At 33.7% G+C, this 15826-nt stretch overlaps 1 protein-coding gene across 1 annotated transcript in view; it reads right to left on the minus strand.

The window, feature by feature from the left end:
• The window catches only part of ARIH1 (ariadne RBR E3 ubiquitin protein ligase 1), a 108025-nt gene that overhangs the window by 29842 nt on the left and 62357 nt on the right, over window positions 1-15826 (minus strand). The window contains exons 3-5 of the mRNA XM_012640625.1: window positions 12939-13083; window positions 9616-9708; window positions 9083-9138 (exon numbers count right to left, since the gene is read on the minus strand). Coding sequence (XP_012496079.1) covers window positions 9083-9138; window positions 9616-9708; window positions 12939-13083 — 294 coding nt within the window. The remainder of the gene's footprint in view (window positions 1-9082; window positions 9139-9615; window positions 9709-12938; window positions 13084-15826) is intronic.

A 15826-nucleotide genomic window follows, 5' to 3' on the forward strand; every position in this document is an offset into this window, starting at 1 on the left:
TAAAAGGCCATATGTTACATGATTCCATTTATATAAAATGTCCAGAATAGGCAAATCCATACAGATAGAAAGATGGCAAGTGGCTGCTGGGGTCTAAGGGAAGGAAACAATTGGGAGCAACTGCTTAATGGATACAGGGTGATGAAAATATTCTGGAATTAGGTAGTGGTGATAGGTGCACAACATTATGCACGTACTTAAAAGCCACTGGATTATATATTTTAAAATACAATTGATGGGTTTGAACTGCACGGGTTCACTTATACACAGATTTTTTTTTTCAACCAAACAGGCATCAAAAATATAATGTTCATGGGACATGAAACCCACATATATGAAGGGCTGACTTTTCATACATATGGGTTGCATAGGGCCAACGGTGGGACTTGAGTGTGAGCAGATTCTAGTACACCTGGAGTGGGGAGTGGGGGTCTTAGAATCAATCTCCCACGTATACTGAAGGACAGCTGTAATTAAAATGGTGAATTTTATATTACATGAATTTTACCTCAATTAAAAAATAAGGAAAGCATCAACCCAAAGTCAGATGCTTTGATTCTTAACACACTGCCACACTAGAAAAAAAATTTTTTCCTTGGGGCCACAGTATTTTATTACAAAAATAGAATAAAAACTTCAAAAACAAAACAAGCCTTTCTAAATTTAATGAAAACTTTGTTATGTTTTATCGTTTTCTGTGTTTGAGTCATATGCAACTTGAAAAATAGTTCTTGCAGCTCACAAGGTGAAGAGACATGTGAGTTACACATGCTTCACAAGGGCCCAGGCTCAAAACTAGAGTGAGTTAAATCCAACTCACATGGCAGTAAATGTGTTAAACAATCACATCTTAATTACACATCTATTACCCCTAATGTTTCTCTGATATGACAAACCTTAATGATTTCTTATAGTTGATCCTAGCTTAATGAGCTCCCTAAACCTGGCATGACCCAGCAGGGCCAGTAAGAGCAAAGATTAGCCATAGTTATTAGGCCAAGGTTTCTACCTTAGTTTACCTGATAATAGGGAAGTAAAAGAAAGTGAACTCCCATCCTTGAAAATAGCTACTCTCAAGAAGAAGGCAAGTGTCCTTTTGGTCATTAATAAGCTAATTCTCTAGATAAAGACCTGTTGCCATCACTTAAGTTGAAAATAGTTATTATGCCACCTCTCCTAATGGAAGGTAGATCTCTAGGTAAACAAAAGGACTTCTACTGAATACCAACTATACATGCCGAGCACAGTGTCAGATGTATTAAACCACCCTTCAGTTTGGGGATAACATTCTGTTTTAACAAACAAGATAGCTAGAGAGCTGTGATTTGAAACCACGTGATGTTAAACAAAAGGTATTTTTTTTTTTTAATTAATGCCAACTGCTAAACCATACCTTATGCTTATATAGCACCCTGTGTAATTCAACAATATTATACTTCAATTTAAGATTAATAATAAAAATATTTAACTTTAAAAAGATTTTTGTTCTGACATACAAATTACACAAGCATAAAGAAGAAAATAAAAGCCACCTGTAACTATTACTCGAGAGGAACCACCACTCAAAATTATTATGAACCTGGATTTTTTTGTAAATGTATGATAATTTTAAATATAGAACCTATTATGTATAATTTTGTGTCTTATTTTTTTTTGGCTAACATTATTATAGGCACTTTCCAGTGTCATTAAAATAATTCATGAACTAATTTTAATGATTGTATTACATTCCATCTTCCTTTACGGTTGGGCATTTGGGTTAGAGAATTATGATAATGTGATTAACATCTTTATAATAAACCTTTGCTCAAATTTCTCACTATAAAAATTAATATAATATTTACTGTCACCTGAATTTATTTAATCACAATTAAAGGTCAAAATAATTTTGCAGTCATCCCTGACTCGACTCTTCTCTTATGCCCCACATCTAACCCTGACTCTACCTTCAAAATAAATTAAAAATCCAACTATTTTTCACCATCTGAAAATGGTGAAATCTGTCCTCTGTTACCATCCTGATACAAACCACCATCATCTCTCACCTGGACTGTTGTAACAGTCTCCCAACCAATCTCCTTACTCCCAATTATAGCATTTTTTTTTAAACTAGCAGTCAAAGCAGTCCTCCCTGACCATGTCTCTGCTCAAAATCCTCTCTTCATGGCTCTACCAGAATCAAAGCCAGAGACTGTATATTGGCATATCAGGCCCCACAGAATCTGCTTCATGCACCCTCGCCCACTATTCCCTGGCTTCCTTCAATCTGTAAGCTTGTATTTATGGTTCAGTAACATTTTTAAAAGCTTAAATTACTAATACTGATCAATAATTTACCCCTAATCTATATACTTAACCTTATACTTAAACTTACCAAAACTTCAATTGTTTCACCTTATATTTCAATGAAACTAGGAAGTTATTTCAGTATGAACTTCAGCTCTGATCCTTTAAGCATACATTCTAAAACAGTATCCTATAGCTCTTGTGCTAAATTTCCTACCTAGAATACTAAAGTCAGTGCTTTTCTATGTTTCCTTAAGGAGAAATAACGTGGACATTCGATTTATTCCACTATGGGGCATATAAAGTTACACGTTATCAAAGCATTCTCCATAAACTCTATGTGCCTTAAAAATAAATACAACTTGGGGTAAGAAAAAATTTCTTAAGTAACAATAGTCATAAATTGGGGAAAATGATCAATTAGACACCAAAATGAAAACTCCTTTAAAAAATCTTTTGTTCATAAAAAAAAAATCACCTTTCTTTTAGAAAGAAAATGCAAGCTATACATTGAGAAAAAATAGTTGTAAATACATTGTATCTAAAAAGATTCCTATGGCATTATTTAAAGAATTCTTACAAAGTAAATGACAGAGAAAATAACCAAATTTTAAGAATGGGCAAGTGACTTGAATGGGTACTTCGTAAAAAAGGATATCCAAATGCCTAATAAATATATGGAAAAGATGTTCTACATTTTCCACGAGGAAACTGCAAATGAAAACCACAGTGAGATATTCCTACACATCAACCGAATGGTTAAAATTAAAAAATACAGGTGACACAAGTATGGGCAAAGACTAGAGCTCTCATACACAGCTGAAAGGAGTATCAGAAGAACCACTATAGTAAACCATTTAACAGTATCTATTAAAGCTAGAAATTTTACTCCTAAGTAAACACCCCCCAAAAATCAGTACATGTCCACCAAAAGACATACAGGAATACTCTCTGTAGTTTTTTTCATAGCAGCCAAAACCAAACTAAAAAACTCCGAACATCTATTATCAGGAGAATGAAAGACTATATAGTAATAATAAAAAAACAAACCCAAAACATAGATATATTTAACAACATATATGAATCTCAAAGGCATTATGGTAACTGAAGCAGACATACTTACACAAAGAAATACATGCTGTATGATTTCATTTAAACAATATTCAAGAACAGGCAAAACTAATGGTGACAGAAATCAGGATAGGTAGCAGAGATGAGAAGGATACTGACTGGGAAGGGACACAAGGATGAATATTCTGAGTACTGGTAAAGTTCTATACCTTGATCTGGATAGTAAAACAAATATACTTTTAAGGTTAATGTACTTTATACACTTTACTGAATATATTTTAGGACTTAATAAAAAACTAAAATAAAAGTCAATACATAGCTGAGACTATTATAATTAAATAAGAACAATGTTTTTCCACTGTAAACACTGTACAGATGATACGCTCCACTGTAATGTGATTAACACACATATTGAAGTTTAGTTTGTCTCTTGCCTCATATGGTACAAACTGTATGACTTCACTTAATTAATAAGGATCTAAAGTCCTTCACAACCCTATTTGTGATTTTTAAGATAGTGATAGAATGTAAAACATAATCATCTGACTTGGACAAATGAAATATGCTTCTTGGAGCAGAACAGACTTAGAAGATGATGTGTATTTCTCTCTGGATATATTCGATCACTTGGTTCTACAATTAGCGTTTATATTGTTATATATTATAAACACAGTGGTTTATAATTTTCTGAATTAACCTATTGACAAACATGAAAGAATCAGTTACAGAACAGAAAAGTTGGTAATGTAATGTAATTATACATCTAACAGAAATTAGAAAATAGAAGAGATAAAGGTAAAGTATAGCGTAGAGGCACCATTTCCTCACCTTACATAGTAAGGAGTTTATACTGCTTAAAATTGATTGAACAGGAAATATCTATTAAAGAATTGCACTTAAATTTTATTATTTAATACAAAACAATCTATTTTTTAAAAGAATATTTCTGCCCTTTTCAGACAAGTGAGGAATTAGCCAAGAGAGGCATGTATTATCTATACCATGATCCTAAGAATCATTTAAAAAAAAAATCTTGCCTATTAGTTAAAGCGTTTAAAAAAGCATTGGGCATAATTCTGCTAGAAGTGAGTGCCAATGAGTTCCTGCCATCAACTCTGTTCCTAAAACCCATATTTGAAAATAAATAATATTTTTAGGCACACCTCACAGGCTATATTCAATCAAAACATCACAATTCCCAATGTGTATTAATGCTATCACTGATTAGTCAAGATGAGACTAAATATACTACTTGAAGGTCTTGAAAGACTGTATAAATACAAGTTTACCTTTATTATCCCTAAGATTACTAGAGAAGCTATATATAGTAAGCAAAATTTAGGCCCTAAATAACTAAATGGAAAAAAAAAACCACTCAACTACTAGGATGAACAGAAGTAGATGAACATTTATTTGGTTATAAACGATACATAATTTAGAGAAATAATTTTCATTCATCTCATGAAAGTATCAAGGACAAATCTATGACGAGGTTTGTCAACGTATACTCTTACTTTCATGACTTTGAAAGTATAGCTATATGAGGCCACTGTGCAGGGAAGCCCCACTTAGCCTTGATGGTATTATAGCACAAATCAATCACTGAAGTTTGAGATGATGACATGTTCATGAAGGCAAGGGATAATAATATATTTCCAGTTACTTATTCAAAGATGCATGCCTATTAAATACTAGTTGCTAAGGAATAAAAAGGTAAATCCATTCAATTACTACTATTAAGACTTTAAGAGTCTAAGAACCACCGCGTGGTCAGTGAATAAATACTTTTGGTATAGTATTTCCAAGGTTAGACCCACACATCCTGAATGGAAATAAGCAAAGAATTCAAATAATGTATTTAAAAATTAGGGTACCTGGGATCATACAGTTTATAGCTTAAGAAACAATACAGATAAGAATAAACACAATTACAAAAGTGAATGGTAAGAGAAATATGGGGGGACTCTGGAGCTCAAAGGATGTCTACCCAAACCGAAGTTACAATCTAAACTGAGAATGACTAAGAGGATGAATAGGTTAAGAGAATTCAAGGGTAAAACAAGAAGTATTTTATGTGAGAAAGCCAGAAGACAGCAGAGAAAAAAGTAAACACACTCAAACGAAACCAAATGCAAATAAACGCACAATACTTTCAAGAAACCAAGTTCTACATGGCTAGAACAGAGAATGTGAGAAAAGACAAAGCAGAAAATGAAGGTGCAAAGCGGAGCAGTGTAGGACAATGGAAACCTTTTGTGAAGAACCGGGAGATGATGAAACTAGATATAAGGGAATCACTTAGAAGCCAGTTGCAGGTTTCCTGGTAAGAGAAGATGATGGCCTGGATCAAGTTAATGGCAGTAAGAATGAGAAAAATGGATGGTTTTAGGGTAATTAAGATGTGGAATTGACAGAATTTGGTGTAAGGGTGACTCTGGGAGTTGCAGGAGAAAAATGAATCAGAGATATCACCAAGGTTTTCAATTCAGGCAAGTGTCTAACACCTAGTGGTGCCATTCTTTGATACTGAGAAGCAAGAAGAATGAGCAAGTTTGGTGGTGGTGGTGAAGACTGGATAAGATAAAACCTGGTCTGTATACACACACACACACACAAGCACTTACACACGGAGACGTTTGATAGGTAGTGGGATATATATAGGTACCAAGCTCAAAAGAGAGATCTGAACTTGAGGATTTCCAAGGCATGCCTAGGGAAGTGTATAAAGTGAAAAGAAATAGGGGGTTGGATAGAACCCCAAGGAGCAATATTTTAGGAACAGGCAGAAAAAAGATGATTTTGCAAAAGTCAATGGGAATAGATCTGGAGTAGGCCCAGGGTGGTGGCCATGGGAGTGGGAAGTTCAGGTAAAGAGGATTTTACTGGAAATTAGATCAGGGAAATGAAAGGCTATAGCAATGGCTCTTAAGTGCATCAAAACCACACCAGGAGAGCCTGTTGTTCAGACTGCCAGGCTCCACCTTCAAAGTTTCTGATTCAGGAAGTCTGGAGTGGTGCCTGAGAATGTACACTCTTAACAAGTTCCTAGGTGATGCTGAGGCTGTTGGCCTTGGGATTATACTTTGGACTATATACATGGGTGTTGAAATTACTTTGAACGACAACAGGCCTTGGAAAAGAGAAAAGACAGTGAGTTAGGAGTTAGCACTATGAATATCCAAGATGCTGAACTATTGGAGGAAAGGCCAAAGAGCATATAATTTTTTAAAAATCACCAAATTGCATTCCAAAAAGCTTGCAACAGTTTATACTCCCCATTATACTATAGTCTCACTCACATTAGACATTACCAAATTCTTTAATTTTTACCAATAAAAAATTTTTTAGAGTATCTAATTTTGATTTATATTTACTTAACTAGGCCTGACAGCTTCTATTTATAGCCATTTAAATTTCTTTGACTATGTACTGCTTGTTCATGTCCTATATATAGGATTATCTTCTTCCTACTGATTTGTAAAAGCCCTATAATATCAAGGAAATTAATTTGTGCTGCAAATATTTTGTCCATTTCCCATCTAGTTTTCCCCCAAATAAAACCTTACCCAGAAATCTACAGGATAGATTTTCATATCTATCTTATATAAGACAGATATGAAAATAAGTTCCTCTGATTGAAACCAGAGGAAAGAGTCCCCTAGCAGAGCTCCTGAAGTACTTCCAGGAAACTTACAGCTTCATTGTGTACAGTTGAAAAAATAATGTTTACCACACTGTCAGTACAATGTCCTAAGAACACCTGAGTAATGTGTAGGAGTTGTTAAACCATGAACTCAACTCAAATCACTTTCTGTGATTTAGAAAGATGTTCTAAGTATCTAAGATGACATAAGTCAATATGCAATCCACTGAAGGTATAATCAAGAACTTGCCCTAAACTATAATCAAGAACTTGCCCTAAACTACCATACTGTTCTCTATTTTCCATTGACATCTGAACTCATCACAATCTTTTTTCTACTTTCACCATTCTAGTACAGTTACCTTTATAATGGGAAAATCCAATGGTGTCTTTTCAATGTTCTTTCACATCTCCGCAGGAAGTGACATCATTAGTGACTTGTTGACATTTTCTAATCTCTTGGTTCCTATAAAATTATTCTCTTAAAGCATCACCTAAAAATCTTTCACTGACTTCTCTTCTTCTAATTTCCCCTTAACTATTAGTCTCTAAGATGTCAGTTTTTCTTTTCTCATTCTACATTCTTTCTAAGAGTGATGGTTTCCTCTCCCATTACTTCAACTGTTACTGAATTCCAAATCTGAAGGTTACTAGTTTCTATCTAATGGATCGAATGAAAAATTGTAGATTCATGCTGCAGTTTTTTCATACCCCACAACCAATCTGTCTCTAAATTCTGTTGTTTCTACTGGCTCCCCATTAGAATCCCAACTGCTCCACTAACATCTTTAACACAGACTACAACAATAGCCTTCTAACTAAATCTCACTGCCCAAATGCCTCCCCACTCTAAACCATCCTCCACTACACCACCAAAGCTGTATTTCTAAAATGAAAATCTCATTATCACAGTCTTAAAAACTTCTATGACAAAACATTATAAACTGTCAAACACTCTTCATCCTTCTCTCTGATAACCTCCTAGTCTGTGCTCTAGCCACTGCAAACTACTTAATAGAGAAGTTCAGGACATATTTAAAAAATATTGACATTCTTTATTTAACCAGTATTACTCTTCACACTCTGAACACCACTTTTTACTCCTTTTATGTTATTCCCTTGGTAAAGTCTCTCTAAACTCTTCAGATGGAATACTTTGCTTCTTTTTAACGATATACATATACACACGTACCTTTATACACAAAACTTAAACTCTTATACTGTTGTTATTTAATACTGTGAACCTTTTGGGGGAGAGAAGAGTACTGCATCTTAATTTTTTGCTACCCAGTGCATATGTGCTAGTAAAGAGGCTCCAGGTAAATGTCTGCGGAATGGATGAAAGGATATAGTGACCTATATTGATGAATCTGTATTGATGGAACTCCTGTATTGATGGAACTCCTGTATTGATGAAAGAATACAAGGAATCAGAGAGCCTCAGGGGAAAGGATAAAGATAATTGGAAGAACTGTGGTACTTCAAGATGGTACATGGCTTATTTTTGCTAGCCTAAAACAATAATCAAAACAAGATTCACTAAAAATAGAACCAAGATTAATACAAAGCAGATAACAACAGTAAGTATGTTCCAAATAAACCAAAGTAGACTGAGGATAAGAAAGTGGAATCAGTGAATTTATAAACTGCCCTGGCCATGTCAATTTATGGCTTTATTATTTAGGTTAAGATATTTACTCATTAAAGCCCATGGCTGCTTTTACTTTTATTACCTTCAAATCCCAGGGCTTAAATACACACATACCTTCGTATATAGGCAATTATCCACTACTAAACAATTTGTTTGTGGATCATTCAGGCCTTCAACTGACACACTGACGTATCCTCCTATTCTCCAATTCCAAGGTTTATCAAAACCTAGCTATCATGTATTGCCAAGTTTACAAGAACAGTGACTAGGCATTTAACCAAGTTATAAGCGGACTACAACAAAGGAATGTAGATTAGAAAGTCTCTTTAGACTATGACAAGTTTTACCTCCTTTGAGGAACTGAGTGAAAGTTAATTTGGTTTAACCAATTAATCAATATTCAACATGCATAATCTATCAAAAATACTTACATAACTGTGTTGTCATCCACTAAGATATCACAACCATGAGCAGGACACGAAATAGTCTGAAAAAGATTGAAATTTAAACTGTCTTCATTCAACAAATATTTAATGAATGCTTACCATCACAAAGCACTTTATGCTAGATTCCAGGGATACCTTAGTGTTTATAGAATCTCAATCCTTTCCTTTCTATTTGAGGAAAGTATGTGAGAATGTGTTTATCACCATAAAGTGACTAGAATTGCTGACCAGAGTAATTGGTTTTTCAATACAAACTTGAATGACAAAGCAAGGTATCTGGCAAAATTGCTCAACAAGTTTAGCGTGATATATAACAATATTGATGCTTACTGAGAAAACTTTAACTGGAATGCCACATTATAAAGAGAAAAAAGTTTGTTATCTTTTAGTTGTTTTAATTTAGAGAAATGTTCCCCATATGATTCGTAATCTAGAAAGCTTTACCTAATTTTATTTGTACAGGGTCTAAATATTATGGGAAATTTGACAAAAAGTGAAAAACAAATTGGCATCTTTACCTGTCCCATGCCTTCCTCCATTATTTTGGTAGTTAAATATTCGCTCCAGCACTGCATACAAAACTTATGTCCACATTCAAGGCCAGTGAAATACTGCAAGAAAAGTAAAACATGAACTTTAACAAAGACATTATCAGAAAAATCACTATACACAGTGACTCAACAAGGCTCTGTGAGGTTACATTCTCAAAAATGTCCAATTTGACAGGAATAGATGGGCTCCTAAAACGAACTTCTTAGTGGTGAAACCTAGACATGCAAATCCACTGAACACAAAACACCTAATTAATGAGAAATGCATCTGTGGTAGATATTTACAAATTTTAGGAATGGCAGGCAACAAGTTTTTATTAAGAATATATCATATGCCAATAAGCACAGGAAAAGACACTCAGTATCATTAGCCATCATGAAAATGCAAACCAAAACCACAATGAGACACCGCTTCGCACTCACTAAGACAGTTATAATCAAAGAGGTAGATGATAACAAGCATCGGCTAGGATGTAGAAAAACTGGAACCTTCATACACTGTTGATGGGAATGTAAAATGGTACAACAATTTTGAAAAACAGCAGGTAGTTTCTCAAAATATGAAACAAAGAGTTACCATATGACTCAGCAATTCTACTCCTAGGTGTATACTCAAAAGAAAATATACATCCACACAAAAACTTGCACCCAAGTGTTCACAGGAGCATTATTCATAATAGCCAAAATGTCTATTAACTAATAGATGGATAAGGTTAAAGGAGAGACCACCTAGGATAGTTAACTCCAAAGTGTTGTAAACTAAGCTATCAAAAGCATTTATTTAAAAACTTGTTTCTGTGTGTCACTGTATAAAGCAAAAATTGCTTTCTAGGAGGATAAAGGTATTGAAGATATATGTAAACAAAAGAAAAGTATAAATGTTTGAAGAGAGTAGTGAGAGTGAAACATAGGAGTTATACAATATAAGTAAAGAAATCACTCATCTAATTAATAAAATAAAGCTTCATGAAGAATTTCAGGTAATGTTTACTTTTAAAACTGAAGAAGTTAGAATTATCCTGTATCAGTCTAAAATTTATGCAAAAAGAGTCCTGGTTTCATCATGATTATATTTTTCATAATGCTTAGCACAGCTACCGTAACTCTTTACATTACTTACTAACCTATGTTTTTCTTTTTGCTATCTTGTCCTGTCACTTACATAGCCAAATTTCTTTTAAAAGAGTAATTTGTTTACATTATCGCTTTTACTTCCTTTCCACCTTCAAGTCAATGAGACTCTTCAGCTCAGGCAGTCTGGTTTCCAATCCCATCACACTAGTTAAAATAATTTCCTTCCAAATTCACTTTCCAATTCTTTTCACTAAAGATTTTAGCACTGTTTACCATTCCAGAATTCTTCAAAGTACATTCTCTTTCTTTGGCTTCCGTGCTACATTTTTCTGGTTTACCTAACTACCATACCTTCAGAGGTTAGTTCAGAAGTCAGTTTCCATGGGAAGTCCTGCCTGATCAATAACTGAGTTAGGTGTCCCTCCAACATGTTCCCACAGTATCCTATCTTGTGTTTGTCCTCTCAAAGCACTTACCATCCTTTCTGAATATGTTACTTTACTTATCTGCCCAACTAACCTGGAAATTCATGCCTGGTGTGTTGAATGAACAGCAGGTTCCAACATTAGTTATAAGCACAAAGCAAACATCTACACTCTAACTCTCCAGTCATGATTTTCAATTCTAATTTGTTGAGACTGTTAGACAACACCAAGGGCACTGAGAAAGTTACAGTGCATCTTTGTAAGCACCTAGCTTCATTATCTAAAAAAAAATTCAGTCTCTGCAAAGACTGACAAAAATTGCCAATGCTGACTATATTGCAAGTTGTCATGGCAGGTACTGGGAAAAGCTTTCAATTAGCAGTAAGTGTACCTCCGATAAACCTCATTGGCTATGATACCGCCACTGCACAAAGCTGGGCAGCCAGCTTCAGTACTCAAATTAGAGTGGAGATTTAAATTAAGGAGAAACTGGCTATAATACAGTAGGAGGAAAAATGCCAAGGAATAAGTAAACCTTGTATAACATGAGACAAATGATTTGGGTTAGTATGTCAACTGGCAAAGAGAATCTGTTAAAGATAATAAAATGATCAAAACACAAATTTAATGTATTTTAATAGTAGTACTGATTGTTTTTTAAAAATACTCGTTAGGATTGTGATTTAAGGACAGGGACATGGTAACAATTCACAGGCTAGAAGAGATTTGAAAGAGTATCTTTACTCATTTGAAGGATAAAGAAACGAAAACCCAGTGAGATGAAATGATTTACCTACCCCCAAAGCCAAATATTTAGTGTTAGAGCTTGATCAGAACTTGAGAATTTAGAAATTCAGTCCAGCATTTTACCTACTAAATTTCTTTAACTCACTGATCATTTTATTTCTCTAAGAGCACTTACTTTTCTTTTAAAACTTCTTTTCTAATTACTTATTCATGTGAACTTATTAGCTCCCTTCAAAGAGATACACATATGAAACTAAGACAAACAATGAAAAGCCTTCAATATAAATATAATACTAGCCAGGCACAGTGGTGCATGCCTGTAGTCCCAGCTATTTGAGAGGCTGAGGTGGGAGGATCGCTTGAGCCCAGGAGTTCCGGGCTGTAGTATGCATGATCGCACCTGTGAATAGCCACTGCACTCCAGCCTGGGCAATATAGTGAGACCCCATCTCTTAACAAACAAACAAACAAACAAATTAATAAATAAATCACTGGTGCCAAAGCCCTTTATGTAGTGATTATTAGAAAGAGGTACTTAACCATTAAAGCAGACAATATGAACATAGTTATAATTATCGTAGAATTATTTCTTACGTATCTTGAAACACCTTAAGAGCTGAATTTCAAGTTAACACCTTTAATGCCACAAATATAATTTTCTTATGGTGACTAATAAAGTAAGGCCTTCATAGGAAGATTATGTTTATTTAAGCCTAAAACTTCTTTACTAAACTCTCTAAAGTAAATCATCTCAGTACAATAAATTTTTAAGAGGGATACATAAACTTAAGAAATTAACACCAATTATTCAGTTCTATTCCTATTATTATTGGTTTTATTCCAACTCCGTCCCTACTTGCCATACTTAAGAATCCCCATGAGAACGAATTTGTATAAGTGAAAATCTTTTCTTTTAAAGACTCCTGAAAGTTTCCTAGTGAATAGTATAGAAGACATTTTATAATTGTTTTGGATATTTAATGAAAGTTGATTTACTCTCTGAAATACAGAGTCAGTGCTACCCTTAAACTACCAGATACTCACCGAGTTAGGGTAGTTCAAGTAGCAGATCTGACAAGGCATATCCTGTGCTGATGACCTTGTATTCATCTGGCGTGTTCGAGACTTTTTACTTGGATTAATTACATGACACTCAGCAAAGAGCTTCTCCAGGTTTCCATCAAAGTACCTGCATTATTTAAACAGAAAGGATGAGAGCCCAGCAAGAACACACTGTTAGAGCTCTCCAAAACCTGATTTTCTATGGGGAAAAGCAAGTAACTGAATTAAAATAAAGCAAGATCATACCCTTTTGTTCAGAGGAAACAAGAGTTGTATGTCTATAAATTGTAGCTAACAGAAGCGTATGAGTGTGTGTGTGTGTGTGTGTGTGTGTGTGTGTGTGTGTGTGAAAGTAGACTGAGTTTTTCTTGCTCTTTTTCTTTTAACTTTGTTTTAAAGTAAGAGTCCTGGGAAGTTAAACTATTAGTATTTCAACATTACTGCAACTAAAACTTAAGGATGAAAGTTGTACTATTGCTAGTGGTACCTATGAAGAGTTAATGAATTTTAAATAGCTAGGTTGAATTTTATACAATGAATTCATTTTATTAATAACTGCAGTTAAACCAGTTTAAATATATTAGCTTTACTATACCATTTACATAGCATACCTTGCCCCCAACAAATCATAAAAAAATGAAATTGTTACATGTCTCATCCTACATAATAGACTTATTTTCTAAATAGTCTTTTGAAATATTTTTTAATTTATGGGGGGGAAGAAGAAACAAAAAGGTTTATCTTAAAATATTTTTATATGAAATAAATTATCTATATATTAGCTTTCCATAAATTATGTACCTAAACATACAGAAGTAATTCAATATCTAAGATATCAACAGTATAGTATGCCAAGTATTATCTAGAGTTTTAACTAAACTGCAAACCTCTTCACTAAAGATAATGATAAATACCTAGCACAATGTTTCCCATTAATTCAGATAAAACATGGTCCCTGGTCTCCTGAATTACCTTAATATTCTAAAGGGAAAAGCAACAGATGAAAAAAACTTTCAATCTGTGAATCAATATAACCAGCAAAAATATTAATGCAGAATCTGGTCAATTACTTTTTAGCTTATAAAAAGCCTAGGTTTCAATAACTACCATGTTCTTTACATACAAACAGGAGATTCTCAATTTAAAAAATAACCAATACTTAGAAGAAAATTCCAAATATTTTTTAGCTTTTTTTTGGCAATGTATCAAGCACAGAGAGTTCCAATATTTTTAATGAAGGTCTTGTTCAGGTTTTGTGTCAAAGCACTTACCATATTACCATAAGTGGACATTCAGATGTACCACTTACCACAGAAAAAAATCATTCAAATGAGAACAAGCCATATCACCATCCTAAGACTACTAACTACCTTTTTATAAACGCTTTGATCACAGCATATTTCAACAAAATAAATTATCAATCAAAATTAACACCTTGTTTTATAAAAAATATTCATGCTCACAAAAATGGACTAATTTCTGTCATCCAAAGTTTGATTACATGTAACTAATGTCTCCTAGACAGCATTCTATGCATACACAGCCACACAGACATGTGCCTATAATTTCATATAAATAACATCACACTCCAGATTTATAACCTTTCTTCACTAAACAGTATTTAAAAGAACAGACATCTTTGACAATAAACATCTGCATTATTTTTCATTTTTGCGTAATATTCCATTGTAGGTTACACTGAAGGAAGGACATTCAGATGTTCCACATACAAACAAACTTAGTTTAAAATCTTGGCCCATCTGAAGGGGAAAAAATATCTAGACTTGTCTCTCTTTGTTTATTAGTGAGAAAGAACATACTTTTCTGTGGCGATCTTATTCCCTATTATTTTATAAGAGTTCAGTATATAAACAGGAAAAGTAACTCACTTTCTTTCCCCTGTCTCTAACTTGCCTTTCAACCTGTTTAATAATGTTTTATTACCACTTTTAACTTTTATGTAGGCAAATTTATCATGTGCCCCATTGTGATTTCTGGATTTCACACCAAGCTTTAAAAGACCTCTATACCCAAACAGTTTTTATAAACATCTGTTAATGATTCAGATCTTTCTTCTAATCTGTTTTTATTAATACTGTTGATTCACCTGGAATTTATTTTGGCATAGTAAGGAGAAAAGCTGGCATTCTGTTTCCTTTCAATCCAAATAACTGACCAGTGTTCCACCTGTCTGAAACACTTTTTTCCACCTAAGTTTCAGCTTAAACCTTACTTCCTCAAATAAGCCTTTTTTGACAGCCCTTCCCCCCCCAATTAAGTTTTCCTTGAATTGCATTCAACTGGAACTTTGTATTCTTCACAGCACTTACCATATTGCTAAGTCTGTAATCACTACTTTGTTTTGTCTGCTAGAATGTAAACCTCAATGAGAACTATTTTATTATTGTGGCAGCCTTAGTGTCTGGAGGCATTTTATTATAAGCATCCAATTTCTTCTTAAAGACTAACTAACTCTCACCAGGGATCTTTTTGCCATATACCAAATTTTCAACATTCGGACAAGTTTATTACTAGACTCTCCATTCTATTCCATTAATTTGCCTGCTCTTATAGTTTTTGACAAATTTTCAAGATTTCATAAGGGTCCCTTTATCATTATGCTTTTACAGAATTTTCTTGGCTACTCTCCCATATTTATTTTTTTCAAGTTAATGTATAATCATTGTGTTAAAGTTTTAAAAAATCCTGTTGGAACTTTCATTACAAATATAGCAAGAGAATACTGATTAAAGGAAGAATTAACTGTATTACATTTATTTAATTCAAAACCCTATCTTATTTCTCAATAGTTTTACAACTTCTTTTCACTATGCAGATCCTGCAAATTTTTCAGTAAGTTTATTCTAAGG

Source organism: Propithecus coquereli, unplaced genomic scaffold (genome assembly GCF_000956105.1).
Source record: "Propithecus coquereli isolate 6110/MARCELLA unplaced genomic scaffold, Pcoq_1.0 Scaffold155, whole genome shotgun sequence".
NCBI lineage: Eukaryota > Metazoa > Chordata > Mammalia > Primates > Indriidae > Propithecus > Propithecus coquereli.